Genomic DNA, 15,523 nt, shown 5'->3' with positions numbered 1-15,523 from the left:
AATTTCTAAGCACATATTTATTTTTAAATAAAAATATTAAATTTTATAGCCAAACAAGAAGCGACTGACTCATAACAGCATTTTGAAAATAGTTTCCAGTAACACGGGATATAAATTCCAAATAATTCAAACTTGCAAGGTTTTTATTACGTTTTTTTTTTCTTCCCAGCCTTGTTATGCTAACAAATTTTTATTAATTGCTAAAAAATTATTTCCTTTAAAAAAATATTTAAAAAAATACTTGATCAATTTATGTAATTTTTGGAGTATAATATATATTGTTTTTCCATCAGGTACATCATATAGATTAAATTCTTTTGTCTTTTAATATAGGGGAAAATCTATGCAAGCACCTGTATATGTATTTTATCATATAGATTTTTATATATTTTATCATATAGATTTTTATATATTTTATCATATAGATTTTTATATATTTTATCATGTCTAACACATACCAACAAGTAAAGCAGATGTTAAACCAAATTTATATGTACTAATGTACAATATAAATTTGGTAAAACATCTGCTTTTATTTTTATTTTTTTTTTAAGGAAACAATTATATAAGCAAACACAATAGAATTTTTCTGGTTAACTATACTTTTTTTTTAAATTTTACTTCTAAGCTTTTTAGTTTTAAAAATCAAACAGATTAATAAATGTCTCATGTGTATCTTTTTTTACACAGAAATCACCACTTATCAAGGCCTGGGCCACTCGAGGATAGGGGGTTAATGAGTATACAGTAGTCAATGGGACAATATTGTAGTAATCGTTAGTAGTGAAAATTTGGTTAATCACAAGTACTTTTGATTTTGCATAAAAAACTTTGAATAACAGATGAAACTGATTGCAGTTAAATTAGTTAAATTTTAATATTTAATCTATAAAATTTTGTTTATAAATAATTTTTGTTTGCCGTTATTTATTGTTTTGTATTTCTATTTTTGTTTACAGATTTTTTAAAATAATTCTTTCTTTTTTTTATTTAGGGTACACTTTCCAGTGATAAAAATGAAATCCTATACCAAGAATTCAATATCAATTATAACAATTTACCAGAAATTCATAGAAAAGGGACAATTTTAATGAGACAAAAGGTAAATATTTTTTTTAATTAATATTAATTATTAAATTACATTAAATTAATTATTGTTTGTTGTAATAAAATTATATTTATTGTTCTATTTAGAAATGTCATTTAAATTTGATTTATTTAATTTATTTTCAATTATTTTTAACCTACAATAGTTGCATTTAAAAATGGAAGTAACTAGAGACCTTTTCGACCGATATTGCTTATATAAAAGTTCAGTCAGTAGTGAAAATTTTACAAGAGTTTCAAGCACAAAATCTGTTGGTACCTTACATCACAGGGTATTCAAAATAAAAAGTAATGGTATTTAATATATGAAAAAGAAAGAAAAAAATGTGAGCGAATAAAAAGTGTATCTCAAAATAAAGAAAAGACAGGAAAAAGAAGAAAAAGAGTACAAATAATAATAATAATAATATCATTAATAAAATATATGGATCTAATCCATGTTGTTAAAAATGTGAACTAATAAGGAGGATTGCTATTCATGCCTGGCAATTGTTTTTGGTGTTCATTAGAGTCGAAGTTATATATACATATGTAATGATGAGTTAAATAATTTTTTTAAAGCAAATGTGTTTACAGAATGAAACATTGCCTGTATTTGTATAAAGTTATTGTATACGCAATAGTTGATGTTTTAGCTTCTGCTGCTAATATATATATATATATATATATATATATTGTCTGTAACATATGTATGACCATCATCCATGAAACTACCCATGAGTAAAGCAAGGGGAAGCTAAGCTGAGATCAACCACTGCTAAGGATAGTTCTTTGGACTTGTGTATTGTCGTGAACTCGAAAATCTGCACAGAATTTTGGTCGGAGGTTACATCGATCGAAACGTTAACAAAATGTAGTATTTGTTCTGGTGTTATACTTCACCTATTCTTTCCTTGTCCAATGAAGGAGAAATCCTTCTAGACTGAAGCTATTTTTATTCTGACCCAGAGTGCCTTTTTTTTGGCGGGGGGGAGCTGGATATTCCCCACATTACAAAAGAACAACCTGGAGCCTAGCCTTACTCTCTAGGGGAGGCAAGTAAATAGGAACACTCAACATGAGAACAATAGTCCGAAACTTGTTTCAAAATCGATTTTATTTGGTTTTAAAGAACCTTAACATTTTAAGATATTTTTTAAAATATAATTTTTGGGGAAAGGGTAGCCGCCTTTTAATAAGACTCTTGAACAACAATCTATTTTCAATCGATATTTATTCAATAATTGCCCTAAATTTATATGCGCTACTAACCATCCATCCTAAATGCTAAAATAATTTTGTTTTTTATGAATTTACAAATATCACCCCAAAAGTAGATTATCAATGGGGGGGGGGGGTTAAATGTAGATATAATTCATTTTTTAATTTGACAAACTTGTAAATGTTTTCCCTTTATATATTTTAACTGTTAACTCTCTGAGAAGTGTCATCTAGACATTTGGTAAATAGATTCCAAAAAATACTTGAACATTTGATCAGGCTTCAGACGGCATCTGGTGCCTAGAAATCCCTAAGTCCAAGCATAAGTAAATGATAACTGCAGTATCAAAGAAAATTTGATGCTAAAAGTTTTTCACACGGAACTATGAAAATTCACAAATTCATTTCAAATTCAATTCAAAGCTAAGCTTTTTTCACAACCTTTTTTTCCCCATTCCTTGTCATATTTGTCAATGCTGAGTGAGGGAGCAGACAAAAACCTACCGGACAAAACCAAACTGGACAAAAGCATAAACTCATAAAATAAATAAATTAAATATTACAAACACAACACGTTTTTTATTCTATTTTTATTTTATTAGCAATAATGACAAAATATTTCTTTAATTTTAAACAATTTTTTCGATACCTTGTAAATAAACTACATTCTTGTAGAGTGAAGTTTAGCAAAGTTTCAAGTTTTGTTTTGTTTATTTTATGAAAATAAAGAAATTACATTTTATTTGGATGTTTTTTGATCTATAGAGTTTAGTTTTACTAAAAGTTTAAAAACAATAAAGATTTATTATCAGTGAAAGCAATGAAAAATTAAGTTTGAAAAATATTAAAAGAATCGATTTTGGAATCGGGAATTAGGCACACATTTTTCTTATTCTGATGCCCCCAAAGTTCTGATTTTTCCGATCCCCGATTCCGATTAATCGTCCCAACACTAGTATAAACCTTATGACACATCTTGGCCATAAAAAATTCACAAAACTATCAGGAAATCAACCAATGTTATTAATTAAATAATGATCACAGAATATAATGGACTCATGCTATATTTATGGGAAAACGCACTGTAGATGTTAACAGTAAAAATAAAAATAATTTATTCAGGAACAATTAATATCTTAAAGTAACTATATTATTGATTCAAGCAACGTATATGCATAATTTCTAACCCCCCTCCCCCAATATAAATGCCAAAAGTCATGGTATTTCAAAAGTAACATTTTTCGACTAAACATTAAATTAAGATTCTAATATTTTCTTTGTACACGTGAATGCTTAAGCACCAGCATAAGAAGTGTTTTATATAATGCTAGAAAAAAAGTTTGTAAAATGCAAGAAACACTGAATTCTAATAGTTATGGATGCACAGTGTTGCAATAAAAAAATAAAACAACAGCTTTAGTTTTTCTTGCTTTGGTTAAGTTCTATGTTATCTTTTAGGATTTTATTATTGTGTTTTTTATTATTTTTTTTCTAAGTCATTAATTTAATAGTATTTTTATTAAAAAAATGTTGTAGAGAATATTGCTGGGGGAAATGTAACTTAATAAGATTTAGAATTTTTTTACTTAGATTAGTTTTAACCATTTGGTTGAATAATTTTTCTTTTACATTCTTTTCTAGATCTTAATGTAGGTTCAATGTATTCTACTTGAACCTTTTTATAGACGCTGTTTTTAAGGTCCATATAAAAGTTCTTATGGTTATTAGAAATTTCTTCGGTTGAAAAGTTAAAACTAATTCTTCTGCAGATAGATTTGGGAATGTGTTTGATGATCAATTTTGGCTGGTTTGAGAGTGGGTGGACATAGATAGGGTTCATATTCTCGTTTTTATGTTTTTATAAGGTTCATATGTGCCTTTTAATATTAAGGTTACATAAAAAAAGTTAATTATTTTAATGTTTGAGGTTATATCTACCTTAAGACTAATTCTTTTCATTTCCTTTATATTACTTTTTTATTTTATTACATTTAGGGCCATACAGCGTTTTTGACTACAAGGAGTCTATCATCCCAATACAGACTGGTAGTTTCTACTATATCATTAGTGAGATTATATAGTACTAGCATTTCAGCCCGGCGTTGCCTGGGTGTTTGGATGTTTATGCTTTTTTTTACAAGATAGTCACCACTTATCAAGGCCCGGAAGCGACTCGGGGATAAGGGTTAGTGTGTGTAGAGTACGTTAATGTTGGAGATTTGATAAAGTGTCTTACTTAAGGAGGCGGTTCATCAGGAATTTGTTCAAATTGGACTTTAAGATATCCAGTTGTAGTCAGGTGGGAAACAGGCAACCGGAACAGAGTTCCACAGGTGTGCACTTCTAAGAAAGAAGCTTTGTTCATGGAATCTACGTTTTGATTTTGGCACAGATAAGGAGTGGGGAAAATGTTTGACAGTGGTTTCAGCTAGGCGGGTGTTTATCGTGAAAGATTGGCGAGGGGGGACCAGAGATTGGAGTTCAGACGAGCACCTGCCATGGTAGTAACAATAAAACAGAGACAGGCTCACAACGTCTCTCTTGTGGAAGAGAGGTTGCAGGGAAGAGAAAAGAGCATCACCCACTAGGCCACAAAGCCTACTTTGCACTCTGTCAAGGCAGGATAGGCTGTTTTTAGCAGCTCCTGCCCAGATGTGGCAGCAGTACTCCATCCTTGGACGTATTTGGCTTTTATATAGATAGAGAATTGCATCAATAGTGAGATATCTTCTGGAGTGGTAGAAGGATCCCACCATCTTTCCAGCGACCTTGGAAACTGACTTGATGTACATATTCCATTTCAGATCAGGAGTAAAGGTCAATCCCAGAAGCTTATTAAAACATGGAGCTTCCCCTAGACGAAAGCCACCCATATCAATTGATGCCAGATGAGGATCAGAGCGTTGATGATGTAAAGATAGGAGCTTGATTTTAGATGCATTAAAAGTAACCAGCCATCTCTTCCCCCACTGTACCACGCGCTCAAAATCAGAGGAGAGAGAATCAGAGAGAACTTTGTCATTTACGGCCTTTGATGTGTTGCCGTAGAGAGTCGTGTCATCAGCATAGATATCAACAAATGGTTTAAGTATGTGTTTTGGGAGATCATTGATGTATATCAGGAAGAGAGTTGGTCTCAGGATGGACCCCTGAGGGATTCCAGCATTAATATTGATGGCCTCTGATTTCTACCCATCAACTACTACTTTTATGGGCCTATCGGAGGGAAATGATTTTATGATCGAGAAAACATTTCCAGTTATACCGTAGTTGGAAATCTTGTGAAGTAGGACCTTATGCCATACTTTATCAAAGGCCTTTGATATGTCAAGAGCAATTGCCCTATAGAGGAAGCCTTTATCAAGAGATTCGCTAATCCTATGAGATATAACAGCACATCTGCTGTAGATCTGGCAGAACAGAAACCATATTGCATGTCACTTATTGGTCTGTACTGAGAGGGAGAGGACTTATCACCTGAATTCTTAAATACAGGGCATACTGATGAGGTTTTCCAGCGTGTTGGGAAGCACTTCTCTTTAAGGCAACACTTAAACAGTTTTGTAAGTATGGGGTCAAGTTCTAGTTAAAGCTTTTTCAGCACAATGATTGGAATGCCGTCAGGGCCAGTTGCTTTACTGAAATCAAGGTTCTTGATTAGCTTGGCGACCTCATGCACAGATATTTGTATGTTACAGAGCGTGTTGTCCATTATAGGAGGAAATACGGGGAGTTAATGGCCTTCGTCGCATAGGGTAGAATTAGCTGCAGTTCTTTGCAAATAGTTTGGCCTTGTCTGATGCTGATGAGATGACCTCTGGTCCATTGATGATGGTTGGGATAGAACGCACGCTTCTGTTCAGGATCCTGTTTGCTATTTGCCAAAACTGGTCGGAACCAAGCCGCTGCTCAGCTACTTTGGATTGAACGGACTGAGCATATAGCTCTCTTGCATTTTTTATTACTCTTTTGCAGTGGTTGCTGGCATCTATTACGTTGGTAGCTATAGAAAAAGTGATTTCTGTGCGCAATGGTAGCAGCACATTCTGGGGAGAACCATGGCTGGCTGTTAGGTTTTTGTTGGAATTTTTTGGATGTTATGAATTGGTCTATGCCTACAATTAGCCATTCGGTCAAGTCTGATACTATGGAGGACATATCTTTTTTAAACATGGAATGCAGTGGTAGATCAGATATAAGTGTACGGAAGCTATCCCAGTCAGCGGTAGAGTATCGATATGCAGTACGGTGGAGAGGTACATCTCCAAACTTATTGCATTTCGTTTTTATCTTAACTGATACAACTGCGTAGTCGGAAGATCCCAGAGGAGACAGAACGGAACTTGAACATAGCTCAGGAGAAGTTGTGAGAAAAAGGTATTGAAGGCTAGCATACTGACCGGAAGTATCGGCCACTCGGGTGGGTTCATGGACAATCTGGGTGAGGTCATAGGCAATGGCAAAATCATGACAGAACCTCCCCTCATCATCTGTCTTGTTCGAGTGGGTCAGCCATTCTGCATTGTGGACATTGAAGTCACCACAAATGGGGATGTTAGCTGAAGGGTGAGCAAACAAGATGTGGTCAATTTTTTCAGATATGTTCTTAAGGATAGTAACCCTTTCAGATATGCTCTTAAGGATAGTAACTCCGCTGTTGAGCAAAAAAAAAAGTAGGAAGGTAGGAGGAAAAGAACGAGAAAAAAACCTGATGTCTTTACTGTTACGACCACTGCCAAACTGGAAGTGACATAGGTTTAAATTAAGGCTAGACAAACCGATTAAAAAGCTTGCCCTATCTCTGAATATTCTTTATGTAAAATTTCAAATGTTTAGAGCAGAAATTGTCAAATTTATGACCCCTTAACATTTATTGTTTGGGGTTCAAATCAAGTTATTAAGTTAGGTCCATGTCCAAGGAACCTATATCTAAAATTTCAGGTGTTTAGACCCAAAATTGTCGGAGGAGTTTGGTAGAGTTCTCAAAGGTCAAATTGTTGAACTTTGACCCCTTAACAGCCAAATTTCTGGTCGAAAACCGATCAAAGATTTTTCCCAAATCTCAGTATCCTGTATATCAAATTTTGAGTCTGTAGACTTAAAATTGAGAGAGTTAATGCGTAGGAAAATATACAGAAACACACAGACACACAAACACATTCACTTTTATAGATATATAGATATACAGGACTGCTAAATCAGTAATTTCTACTGAATCAAGAGAGCCCATGGAAACATGAAATGATTCAGTTTGATTATTTTTTTAATCCATTGTTCATTTTTACTAATTAGTACAGTATTTCTACATTTTCGGATAATATCTATTTCATCATTAGAGACATCAGAAAGAAAAGAGGCAGTCAATGACGTCATTGTTCCTTGATAATAAAGCGATAGTAATTTATAATGTCAAATTGAATGGAAGAACATTCATCCTTATTTTTTATACTAGAAAATCAGCTTTGTTGATCCATTGTTTATATGTGTTCTTAATCCTGGGCCCAACTCTCTTCCTGATCTACATCAATGACCTCCCTAAACACATACTTAAATCATTCGTTGACATCTATGCTGATGACACGACCATCTACGGCAACACATCAAAGGCCGTAAATGACAAAGTTCTCTCTGATTCTCTTTCCTCTGATCTCGAGCGCGTGGTTCAGTGGGGGAAGACGTGGCTGGTTACCTTTAATGCATCCAAAACCAAACTCCTATCCTTACATCATCAACGCTCTGATCCCCATCTGGCATCAATTGGGATGGATGGCTCTCGTCTGGGAGAGGCCCCGTGTTTTGACAAGCTTCTGGGTTTGACCTTTACTCCTAATCTGAAATGGAACATATACATCAAGTCTGTTGCCAAGGTCGCTGGAAAGATGGTGGGATCCTTCTACTGCTCCAGAAGATATCTCACTATTGATGCAATTCTCTATCTATATAAAAGCCAAGTACGTCCAAGGATGGAGTACTGCTGCCATATCTGGGCAGGAGCTGCTAAAAACAGCCTATCCTGTCTTGACAGAGTACAAAATAGACTTCGTGGCTTAGTGGGTGATGCCCTTTTCTCTACTCTGCAACCTCTCTCCCACAGAAGAGACATTGCGAGCCTATCCTTGTTTTATCGTTATTTCCATGGCAAGTGCACGTCTGAATTCCAATCTCTGGTCCCCCTTCGCCAATCTTTCATGAAAAACACCCGTCTAGCTGAATCCACTGTGAAAAATTTCCCCCCACTCTATATCTGTGCCTAAATCAAAACATGGATTCCATGAACAAAGCTTCTTTCTTAGAACTGCACGCCTGTAGAACTCTGTTCTGTCTGCCTGCTTCCCACCTGACTACAACTTGGATGTCTTCAAGTCCAACGTTAACAAATTCCTAATGAACCGCCCCCTTAAGTAAACACTTCATCAAATCTCCACACTAACGTACTGTACTTGCAATAACCCTTATCCCTGAGTGGCTTCCGGCCTTGATAAGTGGTGACCACCGTGTAAAAAAAAAAAAATAATCTGAGAATTAATTCTTTCTAAAAAATTTTTACTAATTTTTCCAATTTCTGATCAATTTTAGGATTAGTAGCCTGTTTATTGGTGAAATACAATTTGTGGTCCTTTAAGAGAATATAAGTTTCCTTATTTTCTAATTTGTTAATCCTATTACTGATGTCAAGCTTTTCAGTTGTAGCCTTACTAACAAGGTTAGTTTTTTCCACTAAGTCAACATTTGATTTTTTTGTAATAACTTTTAACATTTTGTTCTAATAGTTTAAAATGTTCCAGCATAGTTAATTTATAAAACCTTTATGAACCTTACAAAAATGTTTGTATTTTGTATTTCTTTGACAATTCTGTCTAATCCTTTTTAGAAATTATTTTTTTCTGTGATAGAAGAAACATATTCATTAAATCCGTTTCAAAGTAATTCAATTGCTTGACACATGGTGTAGATTTCTGGCATTTAAAACTGTAATAATCCTTCTCTTCATCCTTTGAGTTATCCAAGGAAAAGTGTGCCTTCCATTTCATTCTCCTGTGGAGATCTTCCATGAAGACTAGGAGATAATTCCACTTGCTTGTAATTGGAATGTTTTTTAGGGAAGTTTTGAAGTTGATTTTTTCCATTTCTTATAAGTGAAAATCCTGCATTTTATAATGCTCAACAGAAGAAGAGGAGCTAAAATAATTCCAGGTTGATATTTTTCAGAGGTGAAGCAACTAATAAAGTTGTAATGAGGTTCATGTAAGAGTGCTCAATACCAAAGTAGGGCAAGATATACTTTTTATTTGTTTTACAGAAGCATTAATATAACAATACCAGACACCATAACGTTCAGCACTGGACAAAGCACACTGCTACTTAATTTGACACTCATAGTCTTTAAATCAGTAATAAGTACATTTCTTCTACCTCCATCAAAATATAATTTATATAACTGGATTTACAACAAAATTTACTTTAAAATGATATTTTACTATTTTTTTTGTGATTTGTTTATTCGATGAAATTGCTATTTAAATCTGACTATTAATGATGAAACATGTCAGCATAGCATGCTTGCTGGCGGTAGATCACTTTTTCCAAATCAGCGGTTGAAGCGTGTTCGCATAAATACTTGAAGCGGAAGTTGTACCCGTCGACAACATTTCAAGTTGTTTTAGCTAATCAAGGAAAAGAATTGTCTTTGCTATGGAATTTGGACACAACACTTACGCATTTCCAATCAAAAGTTTGAGTACCTCAAAATTGATGCTTTGTAGTACGAAGATAAGTAAACTGGTAGAAACTGTGTTCAAACGCTATTTAATATTGAATATATTAATTTTTTTTGTCCTAAAATTAGAAAAGAATTGGATAAAAACTTTTTGTGCACGCATCAATAAAAATGGTGACAAATGCATGTTACATGAGAATTTTTGTGTGTCGTGACGTGCACAAAAAATCTCATGCAAACAAAACGTTTGTCAACTAACTAAAGTATTCATTTTTTTATTTTTGTTATTTTAGAAAACATTTTTTGTTTTACGAGTTCTTGACTGTTAACTATTCTGAACTTCATCCCATGTTTTCCATAGTTAAATTCAAATTTTACAATAACTTTTTGTTTTATTAAATTGTTAAGTGAAAATACAGAATGATTACAAAACACCATCCTCTCCCATTTTATGAATGGATTTCTAAACATTATTTCAGCATGGTAACATAAGTACATAAGTACCAAAAGTTTCTCTTTATAAAAATAAATGAAAAACCTGTTTAAACAGGATAAGAATGTTTAATACAACAAATAAGACGTTCAAAAATGTTATAATATAAATATGTATAAAAATTATATTCTGTTACTGTTAATTAATAAATACTGAAAATTTTATTAAAATTGGCTGATTTCCTGATTTGTGGTAAATTTTTAAGTAGTGGTGATGGAGCAGTTTCGATTCTAAAACAGCCCCCCAAACTTCTGAAACAATTTATTTAGAAACCCATCCTTAGCATTGGGATAAAGTGTTTTGTAACTATTCTGTACTTTCACCTAACATTTTAATAAAAAATTATAATTATATTGTACTAATGTTACTTTAGAAATCTATTTTTAACATGGGAAGGGGAGAGGGTTTTGTAACTATTCTGTACTTTCACCTAACAATGTAATATAAAAAAGATATAAAACTTGAACTGAACTTGAAAATAGTATTGCAAAAATAGTGCTGTAATTTTGTTTTATTTCGTTAAAAATTGTTTTTGGTTAATTTTAATTCAAACGGCTTCACTCAACACCATTTTTTTATCAAAGTAAAAAATGCTTTTAAATAAATTAAAAAAAAACATAAACTACTTATCCAGTAAAGTAAAAAAATAACTTTTATTGGATTTGTTTTACAATCTACAGAGGTACGAAAAATGCTCAAAAAAATAAATATATAACAAATAAATATTACCAAAGGAAAGATAAGTAACTCTTCTACCTACTGTCCTAAATTTTTGGTGTTGTAAATGTTCGAAAAACAAGTAGTGTCAAGCGTTACATGAGAACAAAAAAAAATGGCCACTATGTCTCTTGAAATCTGTCCCACACAGAATTCTAACTACTGAATACCTATCGCCGTCACGTCAATCAAAAACGCGCACCTGTTTTATTTTTTCACACTTTACTATTTTCCAACTGCGCGTCGTAAAAGCTTTGTTTTTTTTTTTCACTGTGTTTTTTTTCACACACACCTGCAAACACCCGGGCAACGCCGGGTACCCCTCGCTAGTCTATATAAATAAAAGCGAAAATGTATGTATGTATGTATGTATGTACGCTTTTCCTCGATGTCCACAAAAGGCTTCTTTCAGAGAAGCGCTTGCTTGGTTCACAACTTCTTAAAACTTTTTATATCATCTATAAGTTGTAATATCTCGCCCTTAACCACGGAGCTCGCCTGTCTATTTAATTTTATTGACTTTCAAACGTTAATTATTCCACATTTCCCGCATCGGCACGCGTTACATTCGGTTTTCGGTATAAACAAAAAGCGAAACTCGATTCTAATCACAGGCCGAAAGCCAGTTGTCTCAAGAGAGCTAAGTAACGTTTGTTCAATGTCAACTTCATCATATCAGACTGTAGCTTTCATTTCGCTCTTCCTAATAAACAGGGAGCGGGTTTTTAAAAACAAACAAACCGATTTATTCACCTCATTCAAAACTGTCCCGCACAAAATGCTGACTGCTGAATACCTATCGCCGTCACGTCAATCAAAAACGCACACCTGTTTTTTTTTTAACACTTTACTATTTTCCAACTGCGTGTCGTGAAGGCTTCGTTTTTTTTTCACGGCACCTGTTTTTTTTTCACATTTTCGGGGTCTTTTCACATACCCCGAAAAACACCCGGGCAACGCCGGGTACCCCTCGCTAGTCTATATATATAAAAGCGAAAATGTATGTATGTTTGTTTGTGTGTATGTATGTGTGCATGTTTGTGTGTCTGCTAAAAACTTTCGACACACGCGACGAAAATTCACAAACTCGGTATTTATATATCTTTTTTTTTTTCGATTTTTTAAATTTAAATATTGAAGCAGTGTTATTTAAGCCATCCTTCGCTTGAAAAATATTGAAAAATTGGCCAAAAACGTTAACTTTTTCACCCCGAAATCAACAATTTTCCACGGGGGGGGGGGGGGGGGGGGGTCAACAAAAACGGGTTTCTTGTAACGATGCCCGATTCTACGCATGCCTCAGATGACGTCATGAGGTCGTGACCTGATTTACTTTAAATAGTTGAAAAACCGAGTAAATTTCATCTCCGTCGCTTTAGCGCAGTTGGTTAACGCGTTTGTTCATTATCTAAACGTTTTGGGTTCGAATCGTGGTGTGAGATGTTTTTTGTTTTTTTTTCGATTTTTTAAATTTAAATATTGAACCCTGTATTATTTAAGCCATTTTTCACGTAAGGTTCGTTTTCCTGGTCTTTTCTTTTTTTTTTTTTTTTTGCTTAGCGACACCCGGGTATTCACCGATTTTTTAAATTTTAATATCGAAACAGGCTCATTTAAGCCATTTTTCATGTGTTCGTTTTTCTGTTTTCAACGTTCGTTTGCCTTACGTTAGATTTTTTTGTGTTTTTTTTTTATGTTTTGATTTCGTTCTTTAAGCCTTGATGCAAGAAGTTCACTTTTGTCTTTGGTTAAATAAAGATCTCTGCATAAGTCATTTAGAGCATCTTGAGAAAATAGTATTGGTTTATTATTGCTTTCTGAATTAGAAAATTCTACTGTTTCATCCCCACTGCTTGAACTCCACATTTCCTGATCAGGGGGTTTTGGTACAGGTAATTCTTTTGAGTGCTCAACTGGGCGCATTGCTGATTGCAAATTTGGGTAAACAATGTGTTTCTTTTTTTTTTTGCTGTTGTACAGCCTGTATAGTCTTGCTGACAAAAATAGCAATCATTAGAATGATCTTTCTGCTCTCACCAAATCATTGGCACACCAAACTTCATGTGAACATTCTTTTTTGCATATCATGCGCTCAATGTTTTCACACATGTAAGGCAACAGGCATGAGGAGCCCATGACTTGTCTTGGTCTCCTATATCAAAATGAAAGTACGCCTTGTACAATTTCTTGATATGGCTGGTAATGCTGCGCCTTTCTTTAGCAAATGTTAATTCGCCACATATGTAGCAGAATTTGCTTGGATCATTTTTGCACTGTCTTGAAGTCATCGTCAAAGCCTATACTGCATCTAAAGAATAAAGACAAGAAAAAAAGTAAATTTTTTTATAAAGAAAAATAAGTATTCCATAATGTGAACATGTTAAGCCATTATAAACGCCCACTAGCAAGTTATTAGATTCTTTCGTACATAAAGTAAGGGGTTGATAAAATTTCATTTCTATTTTTTGCATTTAATTTAGTAAATTTTCAGAAAAGAATGTATAAAATGCCCCTTTATGTTTAAAACATTAAAATACACAATAATCCGGTCTTTATTGTAGTTTTTAGTTAAAAAATACCTTATTAAATGGATATCTATTTTTAACCCTCAGATTTTTTCCCGTGCCCTACAAATAAGGTTCTGAGGCAGGTTTTAGCTTCTTTTCCTTGATTTTTTTTAGCCTACATTAAAAAATGCCTTTCTTGACGAATACCATGGCTTTTTGGAAGGTGGTGAACACCAAACCATGTGCTACAGCATTATGTTTTTACTTTTGAAAAAATTAGCCCTTGGTCTAGAAAATATTATGCTAACCAAGCTAGCTCTGTCATCTAGCTCTCTTAAATCTGGAAAAATAGCTCATTTCGGCTGACTTTAGCAAATAAATGATTTAAATAATGTACATAATATGTGTATATTAAACTGTGTTTTTCTCTTAAGATTTATAATTTAATACACATAATATGCGACTGCAAAGTCGTCAGTAACCCATTTTTGACGTTTTTACTGAAATTTACGACTGTGGCAATTTTGCACAAATTATACCTAATTCAACAAAAAGAAAGCCAGAAATAAAATTTCCACGTTACTAGGTATACAAAAATTGCTGCAGATATCCTGTACTTTTTTTAGTGTTGCACAGTGTTATTAGAACAAAAACAGTAGTTTCTCGTCGAGTAGTTTTTATTTTATTCAAGAAAATAAAAGGTACTCATGCACTTATTGAACCATGCTAAAATAATGACATTATTTAGAAAGCCAGTCTTAACATGGGGATGAGAGAGTGTTGTGTACCTATTCTGTACTTTCTGTACAATTTAATAAAAACAGGTATCGTAAAACTTTAATTAAACTTGAAAATACTTTTTAAAAATAGCGCGGATCAATAAGTGCACTAGCACCAAATAAAATTTCACTGTGTTTCGATCTACGACATTCCATGAGAAGTACGTACACGCTAAAGCTTTTTGTTTATTTTTGTTTATCGCCACAAGTGCTTATTTTAACTTTCACCAATTTTCCTTTAAAAAACAATTAGAAACTCTTCAAACATTGGACGAGACACTTAAACCATTAAAAAAAAAATAACAATAACATAAGTGCATAAGCACCAAATTTTTTTTTTTTGTTTTGTTTTGCTTTGCTTTCATTTTGTTTGTTTGTTAAAGCTGGAAAAAGAAATAAAAATAACAAAAGAACACAAAAACAATAAGAAATTAATTAAACTTGAAAATAATATTTAAAAATAGTGCGGATTCCATTTTGACTTTCACCAACTTTCCTGTTAATAATTACATTTTCGGCGAAAAAAAACAAAAAAGAAATAGATAAAATCATAACAACAAAATTTGGTGAAGCTTAGATAAGTAGGTCCGGCAGACGAGCCTCGTTCGGACATTCGGAAAATTTAGGTTAACAACCGGTGGAGCTACCGAAAAGTAACCCTTTTGAACAAAAAAGCGTGTTTTTACTATTTTAAAGGTTTTTTTTTTTAAAGTTTGAAACACAAGTAGTGCGCTAGTTACTACCACTGGGCAATGCCGGTTAATGGGTCCTGCTAGTGTTATATATGTATACATCATATATGTGTTATATATATGTCTACATTATATATGTGTGTGTTATATGTATATGTATACCTTATATATATAAATATATTTTACATGGGCGTCACCACTTGAAGGCCACTCGAGGACAATGATTAATGAGTATATGGTGGTCACTGGGATAACAGCGCATTAAAAGTTAATGGTGGAAATGGGGAGAAATGGATTATTAGGTGGGTCAA

General features: G+C 33.3%; 1 protein-coding gene across 5 annotated transcripts in view; it reads left to right on the top strand.

The window, feature by feature from the left end:
- LOC145268199 (putative tRNA(His) guanylyltransferase) overlaps positions 1–15,523 on the top strand; it is a 108,974-nt gene that overhangs the window by 83,578 nt on the left and 9,873 nt on the right. For all 5 annotated transcript variants that reach the window (XM_080123457.1, XM_080123456.1, XM_080123460.1 and 2 more), the window contains one exon: positions 995–1,102. In XM_080123457.1, the coding sequence (XP_079979583.1) occupies positions 995–1,102 (108 nt within the window). The remainder of the gene's footprint in view (positions 1–994; positions 1,103–15,523) is intronic.

The sequence above is a fragment of the Euprymna scolopes genome, chromosome 43 (assembly GCF_053919585.1).
Source record: "Euprymna scolopes isolate OS-2025 chromosome 43, ASM5391958v1, whole genome shotgun sequence".
NCBI classification, from domain to species: domain Eukaryota; kingdom Metazoa; phylum Mollusca; class Cephalopoda; order Sepiida; family Sepiolidae; genus Euprymna; species Euprymna scolopes.
This window is presented reverse-complemented; position numbering and strand designations above follow the sequence as displayed.